At 41.0% G+C, this 23307-nt stretch overlaps 1 protein-coding gene across 1 annotated transcript in view; it reads left to right on the top strand.

The window, feature by feature from the left end:
• Positions 1–10278: 10278 nt before the first annotated feature.
• Positions 10279–23307, top strand: part of PTPN18 (protein tyrosine phosphatase non-receptor type 18) — a 39731-nt gene continuing 26702 nt past the window's right edge. Inside the window, exon 1 of the mRNA XM_007427798.4 lies at positions 10279–10445. Within this exon, the coding sequence (XP_007427860.3) occupies positions 10353–10445 (93 nt within the window). The 5' untranslated portion in view covers positions 10279–10352. The remainder of the gene's footprint in view (positions 10446–23307) is intronic.

Below are 23307 nucleotides of genomic sequence, written 5' to 3'. Positions count from 1 at the left end.
CGCTGAAGGCCAATGGAATCCCCAGTTGAGAGGCGCGTCAACTAAAAGGGGGCGGAGGGGAACCCTGAGAAGCCGGAGAGAGCGACAGGGAACTTGGCTAATCAAAATAGGAAGGCGGAAGGCGAGAGGCGGAGCAAGTCTGCCTAAGCTTGAATCAGTCACTCAATCATAAAATACTGGGTGAGAGGAGAGGGCTGGATCAGCCAGAGCTTCAGCCAATCGCGACGGGCATATTTTCCCCCTGTACCAATCAGACAGAAGACATTACTTTGGAAAACGATATAATGCGAGGCCGGAGAAGTTGGTGCATGCCGTCATTGTTTGCAGAAGAATGGAGAGTGACGTCAGCTTGTATGCCTTGGCACCCCTTGGTTATTCGGTAGGAATATGTTGGCGCATGATTATTTGGCAGTGGCTGCTATTGTTGTCCTAGGAAGCGGAGGTGAAGTCCTTTTCCGGAATGGCATTTTGCACAGCGGTAGGATGTTACAATCATCACAAACCCAGAATCAAGCGTAATTTATATATGGCACCTTAAGTCAATTGATTCTCTGGGCCGTTCTTTGGAAAGCTAGTAACAAGGGAACAATAGAAAACCGAATGTAAAAAAATAATAATAAGAGCGACAAATTAACATCTCACACCGGTTTGGTTAGTTCCTTCTGCTGATCCCTATCCCTGATCTCACCTCCGTGCAAACGAACGCTCCTCGCTGCGTTGCGATTTCGCGTTTGCAACCGCAGAAAAGAACCGCGAAGTTCCCGGAGCATCGTGTGAAACGAAATGATACGTGAATAAAACAAAACCTGAATATACAATTACAGATGGGGAGAAAGAAGATATTTTTTTTTCCGCCGAGGGTGTGGAGGGTAAGAAAACAGCGACCGCCTCGTTCCTAACGAGCTGAAGGCTCGTTTCCAGGCAAAATGACAGCACCAGTCGAGCGTAAGGAAGGACGTGTCCCCTCCGGTGAGCTCGACTCTGAGCTTTGTGGCAGAGAGAGGCAGGTGGGTTGGCCATTGCTTTCTGCCACGGTGTCTTTTTAAATTCCCAGCTTAGCCTAGGGCCTCAGAGTTCCTGATTTCCGTTCCAGATAATATCCAGGTCTGATCCTGCTTAGCTTTTCCTATGTCTTATTTTCTATTTCATTTTTGGGTGAAATGTAAGAACAAAAATATGCAATAATAGCCGTGCAGTGGTTATCCAGTCAGGAAAGATAGACCTACTAGTGATTAAAGTGAGCTAAAACTGAAGAGAAAAATGCTCCATGTAATATAATAAAACAAACGCCATGTAATATAATAAAACAAACGCAATCCTTTAACATATTATTAAATCTGGATCATATAGAAATATAGTGTCCCATATTCTCATCTTTACAGTATAAAAACATTTCAAAAAATCAATAAAGGACACATGTCTTGAATCTGCTTTTTCCAAAATTAGCTAAGGTCAGCCAGATGAGATGCTGCTGCCTCCACTGACTTGACTTCACAGACCAAATTAAGGAAAGGCAACTAGCCAGGAGCACCGCTGGGCCTTCAATGCCTTCTCCGCCACTTGCTCTTGCACATCTGTACTTCCACCCCACATTTCTGGTATTCCCCATAAACAGAGCACGGTTTGGGTGCTGCTTCCAACCAGAGAATCAACTTCTTTCTTTTCAGTGAGACTGCCATGGAACTGAGCGGCTGACAGACCCTCTCTCCCCAAAATGCAGCCCCACAGAGCAGCCATCTGGTCATGGTAGATCCTGCACGCTGAAAAAAAGAGAGCAACCCTTTTTTCATCAAGAAACCAAACCCTTTCCTCCTCCTTAGTGGTTGTGGTAGAGATGTGGAAGAAAGGGTGTAGGGCCACTGCAACAAGAGCTGGTGCACATTAATGGAGGATCAGGGGGTAGAAATGAAGTAAATATCCTATATAAATATCAGAAGTGCTGCCTACAACTATTAGATTTTTAAAGTACCTTTTTGGAAAAGGAATTTAAAATTCTCGGTATATTCTCATGCCTTATTGTAGCATTTTGCATAATAGACACTAGATGGCAAAATTGGAATATATAAAACACTATTTTACATTTGGTAAACTAATCCTCACTGTTTATATGTTCCAAAAAACCTAAGAGGAGCACTTATAGATCAGAGCAAAGGTTTTGTTGTTTTTTTTAAATGTAGACCACCATGTCCCTTGCTTCATCTAAATATTGGCATTTCTGTATTACAATAAAGAAACCTGTTATTTGCAGTCACTGTTTTCAGGATAGGGGAGCAATGATTTATGCATTATCTACTAGAAAGCTTATATTGTAACTGTATCATATATCTGCTTCCTCCCCTCAGAATCAATGTCATATTGGTATACAGGAACCATTTATAAAGAATGACAGTTTGCAGGTAGAACAGCCCTTTCTGAACATATATTGGATGAAATGTTTTGGTTTTGGTCTAAAAGTAAACGGTAAAATGAGAAGCATAAGTGGGACACAAGACCTGTTTCAAACCAGCATTTTGTAATTCTGGAATTCCACCATCCCCACTCCTCCCTCAAATATTTAAAGGTATATGTGTAGGTGACTAAAACACCCATATGCACATTCACAATCTGAGTATTTGTGGGAGGAAATAAGAGAGTGGGAGGTGTGATGTATCTCGCAAATGACCCTAAAATGATCCTCCCCCTATGGCAATCAAATTTCCACACCTTCAAAGATTTGGAATTTTGTTCTAGATCTTTCTACTAAAAGGACAAGTACAAACACACTGCAGCAACCCAGAACACCAGAAAAAGGAAACAGACTGCCTATACAACATCTTCCAACAAAATGGATACCCACGTAACTTTATCAAAAAGTGCCTGATTATTCAACCCACTTGAATGTGGGCACAGCCAACACAAGCTATGAAAAATTACATCAAAAACATCTTGGAAACAACCAACACACTATCACAACCACACGGCATTACTGTAGCACACAAACCAACTAAAGCTCTCTAAAACATCTTAAGTAAACCAAAAGACCCAGTACTCAAGAAGAAAAAACAGGAGTCATCTACAACATGCTGTAACAGCCACTATGTAGGACAGACAGGCAGAAGACAAGCAGAGCACATCCATGAACACCAACTAGCAATCAGAAGACATGATGGAAACTCCTTAATCTCACAACACACAGACAGACTCAACCACAGTTTCAACTGGGAGACTCTGAGCATCCTAGGCCAAGATTAATCCAAAATACTATAGAATTCCTGAAAGCTTAGCATTCAGACAAATCAATCATCAACAGACACATAGAAATAAACCATATTTACACACCATTCAAAAGAGACAATAAAAAAGCTAAGAAGGAAACAAAAAGATCAGAACACATCCTCTCCAGCAGCCAACACCCAGATAAGCAGGGATTAACTCCAGACAAACAATCAAGCAGAAAACAATACCCTAATCAAGGAACTCCCAAGGAGAAAATCACGCCCCCACCAGCACTGGCAGGGCAGGCTACTGTATATAAACAGGGAGCAAACCCCACACTCACTAGCACTGATGATGTTACCTACTTGGGTCATGAAACGTCTGCAAGCAAGCAACCAAGCTCAGAGAGCACCAAGGACTCCACAGTTCAATCTTAAGCTACATACAGTATATTCTCTTCTATTGGAACTAAAGGTTTGTTTAGAAACATCTCAGATTTAAGAGAAACAAACAATAAGTGTTTGGAACTCTGTGTTCAGCCAGCTATTGTAACGATATGTGGGAATGACTTTGGGAGACTGGAGGAAGAGCCGCAGACCAGACAATAGTCAGACAAGTAGCAGCCCACAGAGGGAATGGGGGTGTGGCAAATGTCTCAGAAGGGGCCCTCTCTCGTTGGTTGGACTGTAAAGGTGAGGGGGGGGAGATGTACTTTCAGACATGCAAGATTCTGTTAGTGTAACTTTACAATAAAGTTAGAGCTAGTACTTCTGGGTGTGCTGCTTGTCTGGACCACCTCGCAAGGCTGACAGCTATCAATTTACACATAAATGAATACTTTTGATAGGTAAGCCACACAGTCATCAAGGAAGCCAGAACTGAAGTACCTTCCACCCTCTGGAAGTCCTTGTTCATGTGGTGCCTCAGCCCAAATGATAGACATGTGGATAGACAGCCCATTTTAACCCATGTTTTATCCTTTGTATTCATATATATTGATAAACCATTTTAATCCATGCATTGCTTATTATTTAGCACATAGTTATAATTATGATATTTTGCACCCATTGGTAGTACCTTGACCACTGGATGACCTGCTTGTTAGATAGACATGAAAGCAATAGATAAAACCCAGACCATCTGCCTTTCTATCTAGGAATGCCAGTTTGTTAAGGTGATGGATGTGACCCTGGTACCAAGTTACTCAGGAATATTTGATAAAATAAAACTTCAATGTATCTCTTAACCCTCAGATGAGCCATGTAACTTCTTCCTGATTGGTTAACCCTCAGTTGAACTAAACATGGTTTTTTACTGATTTATAGTTATGCACTGTACATTGTTCAAAATTATATAAAAGAGGGTTCACTGCAAGCAGGGGTGTGCCCATTTGGAACTTAGCACTTACTCCTTTCCACCTATCTGGTGTGATTTATTGGGTTGCATGCCAGGTAAAGGACCCAAGGTTTCTGGGACCACACAGACAGAAAGCTTTTTAAATAGTTCCTCTCATTTGGGGGGAGGCAGTGGCCACCCTGGGTGGGCAGAGACCCAACCTGCACATACATTGCTCTCTGGAAGTTCTGACAGGTCACCACACTGGCTGTATTTTCCCTGTGTTTAACTCAGCCAACTTTTCCTCCACCTCATTTTCTGGGTTCACACAATACGCTAGGTGAAAATGTGGTTGACTGGTTTATCACTCAGTGTATGGTGTAAACCCAATGACAGACTTTCCATATAAAGAGCTAAAGTTTCCTAGTTTCATTTCTTGCAGATCCCAGTCATTCTGTTTGCACAATCCTTCTCAGGCAGAAATTGCTTTAGCCATCCAGGGTTTTCCAACAAGATATAAAATTTCTCCTGTCTTCATTTCCTCTTTTAGGCTCCCAAAATGTATACATAGGACATACTCATTATTATTTCCAGTGCAACTGGAATGTTGAAAAGAAATGATGGAAAGGGGGTTGGGATTGTCCATCAGCACATAGCTCTCCAAAAACTGAGTAGAATGGAACCAGATTTGGTGTGGAGGAGGAAAATGGGCCAGATTAGGCTGCTGGTCCCAACATTCCAGTGACCTGGAACATTGGTCACAGCTCCATTCCAAGACCCCACCCCTCCCCTCTTCCAGTCACATGACCCACAGCGGAGCATATGCATCCTGCCCCTCCCTTCCCAGCGCATGGAAGCACACAAATATATGGCCACTGCTGGAAAGAATTCCAGAAGCTATGCTGTGCCCTCTTTTCCTACCTTATTTTAGGTAACAAGAAGTAACAACAACCAAGAAAGTACACGACAGCATCAGCGAACTGCAGCCGCTGATTAATCATAGTTCTCACATATCTAAGACTATGGGGAATAATGGCTTGTCAACAAAGGAGGTATGAAACTTGTAGATTTGGGCTGCAAAAATCCAGTCAGTAGCAAAGAGGGACAGAAAACTCTTACTCTTTGCTGCCACCTTGTGGCTATCCAGATGATTGCTGTCCAGATCTGGTAACCCCGGCTTAAGTCTCAGTAATTCTCATTTTAAAAAGGAAGTGCAGAAAATTGGAACTACTACAATTCTACCTTTCTTGGCTTTGCATTCTTCCATTTACAGGCAACGTCTTCGTAGGGACTTTCCGTATACAGTCACTGACCCATGATTAAATAGTAGGAAAAATGGATCATAGTTCCCAACCCCAAGAGGGCAAAGTCTAGTAAATAAATATATTCCTCATACAGGTGGCTGAATCAGAAGTCAAAGAAAGAGAATAATATAATTACTGTTTGGCAAATAAGAGTTATAGTAGAAGTATGGGGGTTTCTGACAAAGTTTTATAAATTGCCAATATTCTAAAATTAAAAGAAATAACATTCCTATTTGAAAGATTACATTCTACTTATTTATTTAATAACATTTATAAGCCACCCAGCTCCATTACACCTCTGAGAGATACAAAATTTAAAATAAAACAATCCATACAGTCTGTGGCAGCTTTTGGTGAAGGAGACGAAGGAGCTTAAAGGATATTTGCAGCTTTTGTCTTCATGGAACCTGATTCTCTGATTATTCTGGATCCATGTAATGAAGTGCTCAGAGGAGCTTTCTGCAACTGTGTTCCCTCTTAATGTATTGGACTGCAACTCCCATCACGTGCGGTCAACATAGTTCATTATGAAAGCTGTGGTGCAAACCATCTGGAAGACCCCAGGGTGGGGAAAGTGGGGTTAATATAGTAGACTGGATTCATACAGTGTGTTAAGCTGTACTTAACACACTATATGAATAGCTGACTGTACTTATGCAGCCCAGCATTTCAAACAAACAAAACAAATTACATTCTGGCTCAAAGTTTCATGTGCCAAAGATTCTAACTATATCTATGGAGTTCACTGGGTTATTTTAGGAGTTTCTCTGTCTCTCTCAGCCCAATTTTTCTCATAGGGCTGTTGTGAAGAAGGAAAGCTACCTGGGCTTTTTGGAGGAAGAGTAAAATAAAATGCCATGAATGAACTTTTATTAAACATTCAGTCCCAGAGTCCAATGGATCGCACTCAATTCTCCTATGGGCCCAACTTTACAGGGTGGACTGTGATTGCCCTTGCATCTCCGGGTGATCATGATACCTCTTTCCAATCTTGCTAAAGACTGGTAATGCCACTGCATCTCTGCCTTGGGCATAACTGGAGTATACAGTCACTCGCATAGCTGCAACACAAGTAATTTTACTTGTTTTACTTGTTGTAACTTTACAAGTAAAAGGAAGAGGAGGAAAAAAAGGATTTACATGAATATTCATAGCCCATAGACTTGTTCAACGTTTTTCAGGCCATTGTATAACGGACATGAGTCGTTAAAGCACATCTCTTCTTTTAACTTTCTTTTTAAAACATGCCAGTCTTGCTTCCTACTTGCTTACTTTGGAAACTTCTAAGATTAGGGGTCAGATAGCTTTACTAGAGGACAGCTGGTCTACTGAGCTGGGGAAACCTCAAGATCCCTATACCAATCAAACTTCTGGGTGGGTTGTTTTAATGACACCCTTCAAGGCAATGAGACTGAACTGATATTTTTTTTAAAAACCCACAATTTTTATTAATAGTTGTATAACTGGACTTCTCTGCCTAAACAGCCTACCCGCTCAGCCCCAGAGAGCTCAATCAAGATAGCTAGGTCTCTAGACCAAGCAAGGCTTACTGCTATAAAAAGGTTGTGTTTAAAGATTTTTTTTTTAATTTGGGGGTTCTCTTCCTGTCTTTGGGAGGTCATTGTGGCTAAGTGAGAAAGCATTTGTTTACTTTAGCTGCTTTTCATACAATTGTTTAGGGAACATTATGCAAAAAGTCTGCTGTTTTGACTACTGCAGTGCATGTTACACAGGATTATCTGGTAAAAGTACCTGGAAGTTGCAACTGATGCAAAATGGGGTAGCTAGGTTGCTAAGCTGTAGAAAGTACACAGATCTTATAACGCCTTTCCTAAAAAATCTGCACTGGCCTAATTTAAGATGTTGATATTGATTTTTAAAGCCCAAATGACTAAGAGCCATGCTATCGGAAAAGCCACCTATCTGGCCCATGAAGATTTGCAGGAGAGGCCCTTCTGATTAATTAATTAATTAATTAGATGTATATCCTGACTTTCCTTTAGGGGCTCAAGCTGGCATACATAGTGCTCCCTCCTCCTATTTGTCTCCGCTTGCAACGACACCCCTGTGAAGTAGGCTGGGTGTGAGAGAGAGTGACTGGCTCAAAGTCACCCATGTGAGGGTGGATTAGAACCTGGGTCTCATTGCTCTTAATCCAACACCTTAACCACTACATCAAACTAGCAGTGGGAAAGGTTGTTGAATGCATTCCCTTGGGAACTGTCTTTAGCTCCCATTTGGTCTACCTTTAGAAGAACAACCAAAAACCCATCTCTTTTGCCAGAATTGTTAATTAAAGTAAGTACTAATTTTCATGTATGCTTCTTAACTTTTCATTTTGTATTCTGTACGTTAGTTATTATTAGCTGCCTTGAATACTTACTTAAGCAGAATAGAAATCTTATATAGACACCCTTTGTATGCCATTCCAGTTTAACATTTGCCATTCTTTTGTGCAAAGGCTTGGGTCTGTCCTCTTTAGAGAATTAAGAACTTGCTCTGATGGTCCTGAGAGAGATCTCATGTCATCTCTCTTTCTGGCCTTTTTTATTGTCAGGAGCTTTCAGTTATGAATATCTTAAATTGAAGTCATTACACCCACTCTTCCTATCAAAACTGACAATCATGGTAGTTTCTTGAGCTCTTTTTTTGCTGTGTTGCATTTTTAACTAAAGCTAAATCAAGCTTACTTCAGATTCCAAAACCATGTTGCTTCGTAATTCTTTCTCAAGGCCCTCACCCACCAGGTGGTTTTAGCCCAATGCAGTCTTGTAATGTGAATGAGGGAAATCAATATGAAAATTCAGTGCTTGCTTGAAATAAATCCTCCGTTATGAGAAGAGAAAGCCCATGTGTATTGGAAGCCTATGAGGATCAGAACCAAGAAACAAATTAAAATGGAAAAAAATAGGCTAAGAAATTCCATATACAGTGAGACCTCAATTTTCTGGATCTCGACTGAACAGACTTCGCATGCTCTAGTGATATTCCTGCAGTGATGTTACCATGCAAATAATGTAAATTATACAAAATACATCATTTGCATTGCCACAATGTTTTTTTTTTTTAATTTCCCGGACTTTGTTATTTCACCCATCTGCTGAATTAGTCCACTGAAATGTGTTTTCACAGTACATAATTTATACTGTTACTGCACCAACAGAACAGTAACCAGATCCTATGCCCTTTTACCCTAAGAAAGACTAAACACAGGAGAAGAATATAATAAAATGATATCAACATTATACAGTAGTGTCCCTCTATTGTTAAGGTAAACTTTCTACAGTATTTACAAGAAACACACATAGATTAGAACTAGCAGTGCAAACATAACATGGAAAAAAATACCATGTGATACGAATTATGGATGTAGCTGAGGGCAGTTCTAACAGGTTAAGCAGTTTCTTGGACAATTTATTTATTTGAATAACGGAGATCCTGCATTTCTAGTCATTGAAGAACTCAAAGTGGCTAGCAAAAATTGAAATACCAAATACGGTAGAGGATAAAAACTTTAAAAGCAAAAATAAAAACTAATGTTAAAGTTAAGAATGCTTTGGAGCTGGCATCCATGTATATTTTGAGAGCTATGTACCAGAAATTGTTGCAATATTGCAGGGATAATTCTGAACATGGTGCACATAATGATTTTCAGCAGATCCCTAGCACTTATTACAGAAGTGAAGTGTTTAGATTAGGCATTGCTGAAGTACAGAAAATGTCTCCTTGGATGACAGTCCCTTTGAACCAAATTGAATTTACTTTGCAATAAATGTGCAGAATCCTGCTCTGAATGTATCACAGGGCTGATGTTCTGAACAGGATGGGTCTTAGGCAGGAATGCCCAATTCTTTTTGGCCAATTATAATACACACACACACACACACACAGACATAATTTGGAGAGCATGAGGTGGGAAAAGCTCATAATAGCAGGCTGCTAGGAAGGACTGTGGCTGATCATGCAGTACCCATTTCCCAGAAGATAACCAAAGCCTGAGATTACATCCCCTCAGCATTTTATTTTCCAAGAAAGCTAGTAGAGCCAAGAGACATGGTTGGAAATACGGGGTAGGCTTCAGGCTGCTGCTTTGCTTTGAAGCACACTGGTTTCCACTGATTTTACAAAATTAAAACATCTTTTTTAAAACTTAGGTAGGGCAAGGTATTTATGTGTACACTAAGGAACATGTTAGGGGGCACAGTCTCCCCCAGAGACTACATGGGGGACCGACAATTTAGGATGCTGCTACAACAGCAGATATCTGTGTTGTAAATCCTGAGACCTTACAAGGAATAAGCCGTGCCTCTCAGGTGCTCAGTGTTCACGCCCTGTTCACAGTGTGCAGAAAAGCCACCATCCCTAAGAGCAGGCAGAGAGCCAGGCAGGTCTGCTGGGCCCATCCCACTAGCCACCATCTGGAGGCGTGGTGCAAGGACATGAACTTCCTCTTAGCATTTCAGAGCCTTCAGCTCCAAGGTTGCCGTCTGCCGTGAATCCCTCTTCGTGAGCAGGGGGATGAGTCGCTGTAAAGAACACCTGCAGGGCTTTCTAGCCCAAGTGGAAGCTAAGGCCGGGCAGGAGAAGGGGCAGCTGGCTGAGGAATTTCAGGTGGGTGAGACCTGTTTCTCTGGAAGCGAAGAGGGGGCTTCAGGGCGGCTGTGAAGAAAACTTCGCTCTACCTGCGCTGTCCCTGTCAGCAACCTATTTCCCCCCTTTTTTCCACAGTCAAAGGCTGGTCTTTGCTAGGAGCGAAGTAGCAGCAAAGCTATTTGCTGGGTTTTCTCTCCCTTTCTCCCAGTCTTCTAGTGCCTTGATGAAGTACCTAGCGAAGAGAAATTCAACAGCTGTCCCTGGCTCTGTCTTTCTATTCCAGGAAAGGTGCACATGTGGAATTTTTGTCTGAGATGCATTTTTGCATACATAGGAACCATGGCCGGGGGTGGGGGGAAGTGACCTGGTAAATTCTTCTGTGGGATTGGCCTGCTGAAAATGTCATTTCATTCATGGGCCAGTGCATGCTTTATCCTACTGAGGGGCTGATGTGCTCTTGTAGGAACCCTAGGATGTGGCTGAGTCTGGCAATTGCTGTCAGGCCCTTTTGCCCAAGCGAGGGGAAAGGGAAGGTGATCCCTCTACAGCGGGTCAGTGACTGCTCTTGAGTTGAAGCGGTCAGGTGATAGATACCAAGAGAGAAGGCCGGTCTATTGTAGCTGCTGGAGAGACCCAAGATATGTGTTTCACTGTTTAGCAACTGGGCTGTGTTCTCCTGTATCTCCCTTTTAAATACTGTAAAGTAGCCAGGTCAGGAAAGAGGTACCAAGAAGGGCGGCTGTTAAGTTTTTTTATGGTGTTCGTCTAGGACAATATCTTATTTGCCCGCAGAGTGAACCAACACATTGGATGTGGTAGGAATTTCTCTCAAATTACAATGTATTCAGTGCAGTGAGAGAGGGGAGGACATACTCTATAGCAGTGTTTCTTAAACCTTTTGCTCCCAGGATCCCTTCCCACTTTTAAAAATTATGGAGGACCCCAAAAGAGTTTTCGTTTGTATGGGTTATATTTATTGATATTTACTGTATTAAAAATTAAAATGGATGCATTCGTAGAATATCTATTTATTGAATTATGTAAAAATAACAATATTAACCCCATTAGATATTTACATAAATATTTTCCATGAAAAACCCTATATTTTTTAAAAATAAAAAATAATAATGAGAAGAGTGACATTGTTTTAAATGTTTGCAAATATCTTCAATATCTGACAAATAATTTTGATTTTGCGGACCCCTGAGAGGGTCTCGGGGGACCCCCAAGGGTCCTCGGACCACACTTTAAGAAATACCACTCTAGAGTTACTACAAATTTATATTCACATATAAGAAGCTATGAACCAGGATATCTCTAGTTGAATCATTTATTTATTTATTCATTTATTCATTCTAGTTCAATCATTTCTGCCATAAATTCAGTAAGTGATCTTAAGGCAAGCCACTTTCTCTATTCCTCCCTCTCTTTTACAATATAATTTACAGAATTTTTAAAGGGTGTGCAATTATACTGTATTGCTTTGACTCCTGCTTTGTCAAAATACTTTATAGATGCAAACTTTGGCTGCTGTTGTACTATACTGAAGCCCATTTGAGTCTTAAAATCTTCCTGCAAATAATCTTGAAGTTTGGCAAATTACTAATGCTACAATAGAAGTTGCCAGCCAATTTGTAGAACAACAGATTGAAAAGGTGTTTGATCCAAAGGCCTGACATTTAAAAAGATGGGGAACTAATTTAAATCCATACTGCAGACAGAGACGTTAAGATGGGGATGCTAGAAACTAGGGTTTTTTTATTTGTTCTCAGCCACTGATGCAATCACTTTAGACTCAGGACATTATGGTTGAAACATCTTCCTCTTTAGATGATGTGTGCAACCACTTAAAGTATGGTAACATGGCCCTGCTGCACTGGGGTCCCTGCTGAGCAGGACTTTTTATTTCTGCCTTAAATTCCTACCCTAACAGCACCTAATAATTCCCAGTTCCAAGGAATGAGAACTGAATGATCTGAAGGGAAGAACTGTGGAATCATATTTGTGGAATCTCTTCATGTTCCCTGAAGGCAAGTCCAAAAGAGGTGCACTGGACTGCATCTTCTTCCCGTACAATCCCCCAAATTATATAAATGCTCTCTTTATGATAGCGAGGGACAATTTGTTGGAAATCAATAGCCATGCAAAATGAAGAGTTGATTTATACTGTATAAATCCGAATACAAATTTTTTTTGAGACGGCAAGTTCCTGGCACACAAGGCCAACAGGGCTTTTCCATGCTCAGCCAGACAGCTGAAATTATGAATCCTTCTAACCCCTCCAGCCTCCCAATTGGCTAATGCGCATCATGTGCCAAGATATGCTGGGATTGGTCACTTTATGGGTGAACTGACTCGAAAGGCTCATTAGATTGCCTGGCTCACTTAGAGAGATGGGAAAATACTCCCAGTCAGAATGAGAAGCACCACTAGCTGCGTTTGACCATAAAGGGCCACATGCAGGAACTCTCTATATGTTGTGAGTCATACTTTGGTCCTTGCAGTGCCAACTACATTTTAAGAAGTCAAATAGAGGTAGCTTTCCATTCTGTGTAATATGTCCTTACTAATCCATCTTGCAAATTCAAAATACCCTTTATACGTTGCATATTTAATACCCATTTTGATTGCCAGCCTTATGACAAGCTGATAATGTTATATTTCTACATATCTCATAGCCAAAAGACTTGTCTGAACTGAGTCAAAAAATGCTATTATAAAGTGTTCACAAAGAACCCCTCCCCCCAAGTGATAATATGGATACATTTCATTTAAATTCAGATTTAAAATGACTTGTCATTCAACTTGTTTGGTCAGCAGCTACATGGCACACACTAGATCAGTGATGGCGAAGCTTTTGGGCTCAGCATGTCAAAAATTCGGAAAATGCCTAACTTGATTCTGCTGGCGTGTCACCTCTCCCTCCCCCCAAACAAAAGAGAAACAATTCTTTACATATTCATTTATTTTAAAAAAATACAGTCCAATCATGTGTGGTGCTATGTACTATATAAAGAAATGTCAAATCATTACAAAAATGAAATACTGAGTAAAACAAACTCAGTTTCTTTGGTAACTCAAAGAGGAAGAATAGCTGTCGGGTGTTGGTGAATGCTGGCGTGTCACCCAAAATGTCATGGCTATGACGTGTGTCATAGGTTCGCCATCACTGCACTAAATTTAAAAAGTACAATTGCAAACATAGTCCTGGTTTAAATCATTTGGCAAATGGTAGCCTAGCATAATATGATCACATCTTGCTAGGAAGCAGACAGAGCAGAGGTGCTCCAGATTTACAGGGCCTGTTCTGCATCTGTATGTAAAATTTAGGAATGCTCAGCTCCTCCTTACTTCCCTTCATAGACCACTGGCTGCCATAGTAAGGCATTTTGGTAGTCAACATTGAAAGCCGAACTAATAATAATGAGAATTCCCGTTTAATATACAATTTTAGGATTGTAGAGCTGGAGAAGGTGCAGAAAAGAACAACTAAAATTATGAAAGGGCTAGATTAGCATTTCAGAAGGGATAGATTGCAACATTTGAAGCATCTTAGCTTAGAAAAAGACAAGTAAAGAGGAATGTACTAAATATGAAGTGATACATATATTATGGAATTATATACGATGGGAAAAAGTAATACTCCTTCTCCCCACTCCCACTCCCATACTCTCTAGCTCCATCCTCATTTAATAACACTGAATAATGGAAGATTCAGGACAAACAAAAGGAAGTACTTCTTTGCTCACTTAAAATTCTGGGAGTTGTAGTGAAATGCATCTACAGGTGCCATGTTGGGGAAGGATCCATTGTGCTTTGGCTCCAAGCCTGGTTCGCATACTAGAAATGCTGACTTCAAGGCTGATAAGCCTAATCAAATACCCTGCTGATTTAAACTGAAGAAGTAAATGGAAACATTTCCCTACTGGTTTTCAATATATATAAACACACAAACACAAACTAGGAAGTGAAATAGCAATGTGTGTGTCTGTATTTCTATTTCACTTTTAGCTTAGAGGCTGAAGACGTAGAGACCATAGGTATTGAAAATAGGGGAGAAAAGTCCTTATCTTAAAACTAACTACAGATATTCCACAGAATATAATTTTAACCTTAAGTCATTCTAATTTTTATCAAATTGTACTTTTTTTACCATGAACATTTGGGTTATATGTCATTCTCATTCTGTAAACTGCTGAGAACACAGCAGTATACATCTTTAACAAGCAAAAAAATAGACATGTTTTGATGCACAGATCCTTTTTAAGTCCAAGTTCCTCCACCCTGAATATGGTCATTTAGGCTTCATATTCCACCAAGAGACTGAAAGTGACGTCAAGGCAACCCAATTTCCCTGCTAGCTACTGTGATCTCTACAAGCTGCAGCATGTTTGAGCCTCACCTGCCTGGCCACCTGAGGCTGCTCACACTGACTGTTCTCCAAGACATTCGCTCCTCCTCACTGTTATATAACCCAACTCTCTTCCTGAAGACTTCCCAAACAGCACTTAGAATACATATAAGTGCCTTCAAAAACTGTCTGTGTGCTAGAGAAAGGCCAATAAAAGCCCAGAGAGTGAGAGGTCTGGAGCCAATTTCTACAAGGGTTCATCAAGTGTTTAAATCCAGCTTTCCGGTTGAGGATGATAAGAGTATTAGTCCAAGATGTCTGGAAGGCACGGAGTTTGGGAAGGTCGCTTCAGATAATGTCTACAATATCCCCTTTTATTTGTTTGTTTATTAGATTTAAAGTCTGCCCAACTCCATAAAACTCTGGGTGGCTTACAGCACTGAAAACTAATAGAACAGTAAAAACCATGGCCCATATGCATCTCATTGCACTAAAGAGATGCACACTTGGCTTCCATAGAGCGTATAAACAAGGAATGGTTAATTTCTAAAACGGGGTTCAAGCTTGCCTAAGAAAAAGATGCATTATTTACCTTAGAAATACATGCTATTATCTTACTGCTTGTATTTCCAGATTTAGTCCCAGATTAGTAATTAACCTAGTACCAGATACCAGCACATTGAATTCCAGGTATAACATGAAACATTTCATGTTTCAAGCATTTCAACATATGCACAGTACTCACCATTTTATTATTACATGGGCAGACCAGCAGGGTAGAAGTGAGACAAGAGTAGCATTTATTATCATTCCTGTTTTTCTCTTTTTTTAAAAAAAAAAAAACCCTCCTGGAAGGAATATATTTAGACTATCCCAACAGCTGGTCTAAATCCTCCAGCTGTCAGGGTCCATGCCTTCTGCAGGATTTAATCAACAAAAAACAAATAGGGCTTTGTCTCAGAAAGTTTCTGTTCTTGTGTGTAACCATGGCACAAACACACCAGGGCAACATCTTTTTCTGCCCTGTCCCCAAGATGTTGCCTTCATCTCAACCTCAACCCACGAATAAGTCATCCTTGGCTGTTCCAGAGTTAAAGTAGGATTTGCCTTCTTACTCCAATTTTGTCCAAAGAGGGCCTCAAGGTCTATAAAATCTGTTCAGATTTGTCATCTTGTAGGGAATCCAGTTGACTGAGTACCTGGGAATAAAGGCAGGATAGGGATCAGCAGTGGGGACATGAAATGTCATGCTGGTACAGTTTCCTCCCAAGTCAGGGATAGGTGGGAGCAACTCAACAGGGGGAAAGGGCTTCAGTGTGAAATCTAAAACCTTTGCTGGAAGAGTATATATATTCTCATCAAATAGGCTTTAATGGGCAACAACAGCCAGACTGGTCTAGTGGTGAAGGTGCCAGATTAGAAACCAGGAGACCGTGCGTTCTAGTCCTGCCATAGGCACAGAAGCCAGCTGGGTGACTTTGGGCCAGTCTCTGTATCTCAGCCCAGCCCACCTTCCAGGGCTGTTGTGGGGAAAATACAAAGAGAAATACATTGCCTTGAGTTGTACCCCCCCACCCCCATCCCGAAAAAGGAAGGATATAAATCTGATAAATAAGGGCAGAAAGAAAATTGGGCATGGCTGTGGAGAGCTTTAAAGATAAGGAAAACTCGTCGGAACGAAATGGGAAAGGGAATGGGGAAACAGTAAAGTGTTTTAGAAAGACATCCCAGGTGGTCTGGAAGATGGAATAGTTTTGACAGAAGAGTGACAGCTATTGATAAAATTGTAATATAGGCTTAAACTGCGTCATACAATCTCTCCGTGCCCAGAAATGGTTTTGTACAGGAGGGGTAACTAAATGTATTCTGCCAGATCCAAACCATCTGGATACAGGTAAAAGAAAAGGACATTCTGCCTGATGCTGTTTATCAGTCTGTCTTTCTCTTTCTCTCTATCCAGACCAAGATATAAATAAAAGCCATGGGCTATTTTCTCTCACCTGCCGTTTCACAGCTGTGGTTGGGCAAAGAGGGGAACAAAGGCCGCAAAGGAAACTCATGTGATATCTCAGAGCCACATACAGGCTAGTCAGCGCAGGGTTCTACTACGGCGTCATCTGTTGACTAAGCTAAACGAAAAAACACCTGGGAGGAGTCGAATTCAGAGTGTCGTAGAAAAAGCTCTCAGGTACAAACAGTGTGCATGTTTAGGTGGGGAAGAAGCAGAAAACCAAAGGAAAATATATAAACCACCGTTAATTCTGGTTTTCACTTTCATAGCACATTCTGCAAACCATGCAGGCCCATGAATTAAATGCTCATTCCCTGATGCTTCAATAACCCATGCTTCAAGGAGGTAGGCTGCTTTTTTAAGAAGGCCTTTCATACTGTTTTCTGGGGAATCCCAGGGCTCCACAGAAACATGACAGGGTCTTGTGAGAGACTAAGGGGGGGAAAATCATTCAAACATAATCAACTTTTTATTACTAGAACTTTACTAGAAACTATTAGGATCGACTTTTTATTACTGGAACTACTAGAAACCAAGCTCAGAGAACCCCAAGGATTCCACAGGACTAGAACTTTGTTTCTTGATCAGGGTTCTGAGGACTTTTTTTTAATTAACATTCTGCAAACTGAAACAATTGGAAAACACCTATTCAAGAGCACAATCCTAACTTCCAGTTCCACTGGCTGGAGGATTTTGTACCCATTGTTTAGAACAGTGTTTCTCAACCTTGGCAACTCATAGATGTGTGGACTTCAACTCCCAGAATTCCCCAGCCAGCCACGGCTGCTCCTGCTCCACATCTTAATGATGCACACCCCCAAAAATGCTCTTCTCCAGCCTGCAGGGAAGTGACAAATGGAGTGCCACCCGGTTCTGGCCTGAGTTCAGTGTTGTTTTTGATGCAGTAATGGCTTGAACAAGGAACAAGGACCTGCAGATAGTCAAACCAGATGCCTGAAAGGAAAGATTTTAGAATGGGGATAGGTAACATGATGTTGGTAGCTCAAAAGACATCCGCAGGATTGGAGGCTTTTATCAAAATGACCAAAGCCGCACTGCCACAATGCACATAGAAAAGGGGCAAAGCTTACACCATGCAGTTGCAATGCTGCTGAAACCTTTTTTGCTATTTGTCCCTTCTGCCAATGCTAGTCACTTCCCTTGTTGCCTACTAGAATCCCTGCCTGACATGACTCTTTTTTAAAAGTAGTGTAATTTTAATTTTAAAAAATAGCAGATAGGAAGTAGAGGATTAGCCTTTAGCATATGTATTTGTAATAATGCTTGTAGACACCATAAAGTCCCCATTGGTATAGAACAGAGCCTTCTTGCTAGCTAGTTCATCTTCTGGTAAATGGGTGCTTTGTGACTGACCGTATCTGTGATGGCAGCCATTTTCTGAACAGGCAAGTCTCTCATGCAGCCATTTTCGTGAGGTCATCCACCATTTAGTGTCAACGTTTTTCAGTTTGAAAAGTTTGCCTGTCCTTGTTTTAGAAGATAAAAACAGGATTCAAAATGATCTCGGCAAGTTGTAGGACTGGGCCAAACTAACAAAATGCATTTCAAAAAAGATCTGTAAAACAATGCATTTAAATAGGAAGACTCCGTTCTCCACATATGATGGCCAACGGTTGGCTCAGCAGCAATCCACATGAAAAGAAATTAGGGTTCATAACAGATTATAAACAAAACATAAGTTGCATCATTACAGACTGATTTCATACAACTTGCAAAGCCATTTGCTTGCCATTGTTTGTTGAATGTCGCACCAAGCTAGGTTTACACAACAATTCAAGCCATAACTTTACATATTACATTGGCTAGATTCAACCATCATGCTCAGCCAAAGCCAAGTAAACCACAGCATGGCTTAGCACAATGGATGAATTCCATCATGGTGTCTAGGCTGCAAGAAAAGATGGTTCCATTGTATTCTCCTTTGGTCAGATCTCAGCTGGAGTACTAGATCTAGATCCAAACACCACCATTTAAGGAGGATGCCAAGCACAACCAGAATAGGACAGAGGGAGTGAGGAGTTGGAGACCATCCAGTGCAGAAACTTTGAAGCATGCCTTCCAAAGATGGGCATTCATTGTGGCTGCTTCTGCCCTGTGGAATGGCATCTTCCTGGAAGTCTGTTTAGCACCTAGCTTTCAGAAGAGCCAGCAAGACTTGGCTTTTCCAGTAGGTGCTGGGCAAAGTGGTTGGTAACCCCGTTTGACGATTGTTTTTAATTATATTGTAGTCCCCCATTGCAGTCATATATTTCTGTTCCATATTTTCTTGTATGCCACCTAGAAATGCTTTGGTTATTGAGGCAATTAATCAGCAGTATTGTTTAGTTTGAAAAGATAAAGTGGCCAGTTCAAAATATTTGAAAGAATCTCATGCAGATGAGAAAGCACATTTATATTTTTTTGTTATAAAGGGCAGAGTTGGTTCCAAGTCCAAGGATATAAACTGTTTTGATAGACTTCTTTGAAATATGCTAATGATGAAATTTCTTATTGGCAATAAGGTAAATCAGATAGGCTTTGGAGATCCCAAAACATACAAATTTTACAACGTTGAAGGGATCTGTGACCCATCCCTTTCTCAGAGAATTCATAAACTGTTCCTGAGGTCTGATTTATTTCTGAATGTTACAGCTTGCCCAATGATCACAAATGTTATTTCTAGAACCTCCACCAATTCCAATCTGTAATCTCATCTTGGCTCAAGGGAATGTCTGCCTTATCTTAAAAAACAAACAAACACACACACACCCTACCTGGAGCAACCCTGGGTGGAGATCCAAGAAACAATTAAGTGGCAAAACCAGTTCTGGGAGAAGGAAATATCAAAGCAAAATATGACCTCCCACAATCCCAGCAGGGCTCAATGAAGCTTTTCTGCTCTAAAAATATACTGTAGTCAGTAGGAGGCTATGAGATTTCATAACTAGGGCTAAGGATTCGGCTACTGACTGCACAGTTACAATTAGCTGGAGGAATGGCCTGGAAAGCTATGTCTGTGGATTCATGGAGCTCTATATTTCACTGATTCTATACCAGTGTTTCTCAACCACGGCAACCTTACAATGTCTGGACTTCAACTCCCAGAATTCCCCAGCCAGCATGAATTCTGGGAGTTGAAATCCACACATCTTAAAGTTGTTGAGACTAAGAAACACTGTTCTATACTATTGACTCTACACTTCTGCAAAAGGGTAAAATGTTAAAGCTTCAAATGGCAGAACAATAATACAGGTAGTCCCTGGGTTAAGTTTACAGATGACCCATGGTTAAGAACGGAGTCTATTGTAGCACAGTTTGAGTTAAATACATAATGATTTGAGTTAAATACACAATACTACTTATACAGTATTATACAATACTGTATACAATAATACTGTTATTATTATACAATACAATACAATTATACAATAATACTGTTCCAGCTTACATACAAATTCAACTTACGGACAGACCTTGGGAATGGAACTCATTCTTAAACTGGGGACTCTCTGTAATGGGAGGCTGGTAGGTTATGCAAGTGCCCATTCTGGAAAGGACTTCAGTTGGTCAATGACCAAAATAGAGGATGACCTGATCTGATCAGAAGGCCTTAAATGGTAGAGACTAAGAAGGGCTTTAATTATCAATGATGTATAGTATATTGTTCATTTATACAGAATTTAACATATGTATAGGGCTTTTGCTTCAATTGTATCCTCACAACCATCACTGTGAACTATCTCATCATTCTATAGTATTCTTCTGGTAGTTATCTGAAAGTAGAGATAACTTCCTCCTTCCCCATCTAAAGTAAAGAAAAAACAAAAAACCACCCATCTCAGAAGAAGGTTGTAGCAAATACAAACCACTTTCATACTGTTGCAAAGAAATTTACATGGACGTATTCATAGGTGTCTAAACCAAGCCACAGTGATGCCAAAATGATGAAATATGCATTTTGCAAGCTCCACCATTTCATATTTGGGTCACAACATCACAGAGAAGTTATATAAGTGGCAACGTTTGCATTGCAATGTACATTTTGTCCCTTGCCCCTGCCCCCACTCCCACCCCATGGGCACCTCTGGACACCTACAAGGAGACTGGCTAGGCTGGAAGGAGTCTCTCTTTTTTTTTTTACTGCCATAGTCATCATCTCTATCTTGTTTTGCTTGCTCAAGAGTTTTGGCTTAGTTGGCATTGAGGTAAACAGCTCACCGAATCAAATGTCCTATTCAGAAAAAGCCACAGAGATAATAAACAGGAAGCAGGACAATTTAGCAGAAGCAGGCACCCAACTCAGGCAGCAGGGGTGGAAATCAGCAGTGAAATATTGGAGGACCGAGTTGTATGTACCCCACCATCTGGGTGTCACCTTCTAAACGAGCTTGTTGCCCCCAGATATGCATCACCTGCAAGAAAGGTCCAAATGCTACTCTTGTCAGTTTCCAAACATGTAATGGGAGGCACCACCTTGTCCTTTACCTACAACAGCAAAATATCTCAAGCCAGCTGATCTTGGGGACTGGCTAAAATGGAGTGGAGGTTAATGGAAGGCAGTAGGCAGGGAAAGTGTGTGTTCAGAGAAGGAGGAGGGAAGCCACCTGTGACATTCCAAATAGTTCTGAACTATAAGTCCCAGAACCTCTCACATGTTTCCTAAGAATGCTGGGAGTTGAACTTCAGCAGCATATGACAGTCCACGCAAAGGGGTTAACAAACCATAATAGGTTTGTTTATGTAACATGCTACACTAAAATAAAGAAACCATGTTATAGGTTAGTGTAATGGCCTCATGCATACAGCATGATAAAAGATAATCTGGTTTGCTTGGCTGGGACTGGGTCATTCTGTTTTGTAAACCATCATTTACAGCATGTGGAAATACAGCCAAACTCTGGTGCTGCTGCTGATGATGATGATGATTATGATGATGATGGACACTGCAATACCTGGAGACAGCCAAATAGAAGAGAAAGAACTGGAGAAAATCACAAAATATAAAGACCTACAAATAGAAGTAGAACAACTATGGCAAAAGGAAGCAAAGATAGTACCAATAGTTACAGTGGGGCAAAAAAGTATTTAGTCAGCCACCAATTGTGCAAGTTCTCCCACTTAAAAAGATGAGAGAGGCCTGTAATTTTCATCATAGGTATACCTCAACTATGAGAGACAAAATGGGGGAAAAATCCAGAAAATCACATTGTCTGATTTTTAAAGAATTTATTTGCAAATCATGGTGGAAAATAAGTATTTGGTCACCTACAAACAAGCAAGATGTCTGGCTCTCACAGACCTGTAACTACTTCTCTAAGAGGCTCCTCTGTCCTCCACTCGTTACCTGTAGTAATGGCACCTGTTTGACCTTGTTATCAGTATAAAAGACACCTGTCCACAACCTCAAACAGTCACACTCCAAACTCCACTATGGCCAAGACCAAAGAGCTGTTGAAGGACACCAGAAACAAAATTGTAGACCTGCAGCAGGCTGGGAAGACTGAATCTGCAATAGGCAAGCAGCTTGGTGTGAAGAAATCAACTGTGGGAGCAATAATTAGAAAATGGAAGACATAAAAGACCACTGATAATCTCCCTCAATCTGGGGCTCCATGCAAGATCTCACCCCGTGGGGTCAAAATGATCACAAGAATGGTGAGCAAAAATCCCAGAACCACACGGGGAGACCTAGTGAATGACCTGCAGAGAGCTGGGACCAAAGTAACAAAGGCTACCATCAGTAACACACTATGCTGCCAGGGACTCAAATCCTGCAGTGCCAGATGTGTCCCCCTGCTTAAGCCAGTACATGTCTGGGCCCATCTGAAGTTTGCTAGAGAGCATTTGGATGATCCAGAAGAGGACTGGGAGAATGTCATATGGTCAGATGAAACCAAAATAGAACGTTTTGGTCTAAACTCAACTCGTCGTGTTTGGAGGAGAGAGAATGCTGAGTTGCATCCAAAGAACACCATACCTACTGTGAAGCATGGGGGTGGAAACATCATGCTTTGGGGCTGTTTTTCTGCAAGGGGACCAGGACGACTGATCCGTGTAAAGGAAAGAATGAATGGGGCCATGTATCGTGAGATTTTGAGTGAACACCTCCTTCCATCAGCAAGGGCATTGAAGATGAAACGTGGCTGGGTCTTTCAGCATGACAATGATCCCAAACACACCGCCCGGGCAACGAAGGAGTGGCTTCATAAGAAGCATTTCAAGGTCCTGGAGTGGCCTAGCCAGTCTCCAGATCTCAACCCCATGGAAAACCTTTGGAGGGAGTTGAAAGTCCGTGTTGCCCAGCGACAGCCCCAAAACATCACTGCTCTAAAGGAGATCTGCATGGAGGAATGGGCCAAAATACCAGCAACAGTGTGTGAAAACCTTGTGAAGACTTACAGAAAAGGTTTGACCTCTGTCATTGCCAACAAAGGATATATAACAAAGTATTGAGATGAACTTTTGATATTGACCAAATACTTATTTTCCACCATGATTTGCAAATAAATTCTTTAAAA

The sequence above is a fragment of the Python bivittatus genome, unplaced genomic scaffold (assembly GCF_059951505.1).
Source record: "Python bivittatus isolate LINGU-HERP-01145 unplaced genomic scaffold, Pbiv_v1 ctg000220_np1212, whole genome shotgun sequence".
Taxonomy (NCBI): Eukaryota; Metazoa; Chordata; class Lepidosauria; order Squamata; family Pythonidae; genus Python; species Python bivittatus.
The sequence above is the reverse complement of the archived record's forward strand: the minus strand, read 5'-3'. Positions and strand labels throughout refer to the sequence as shown.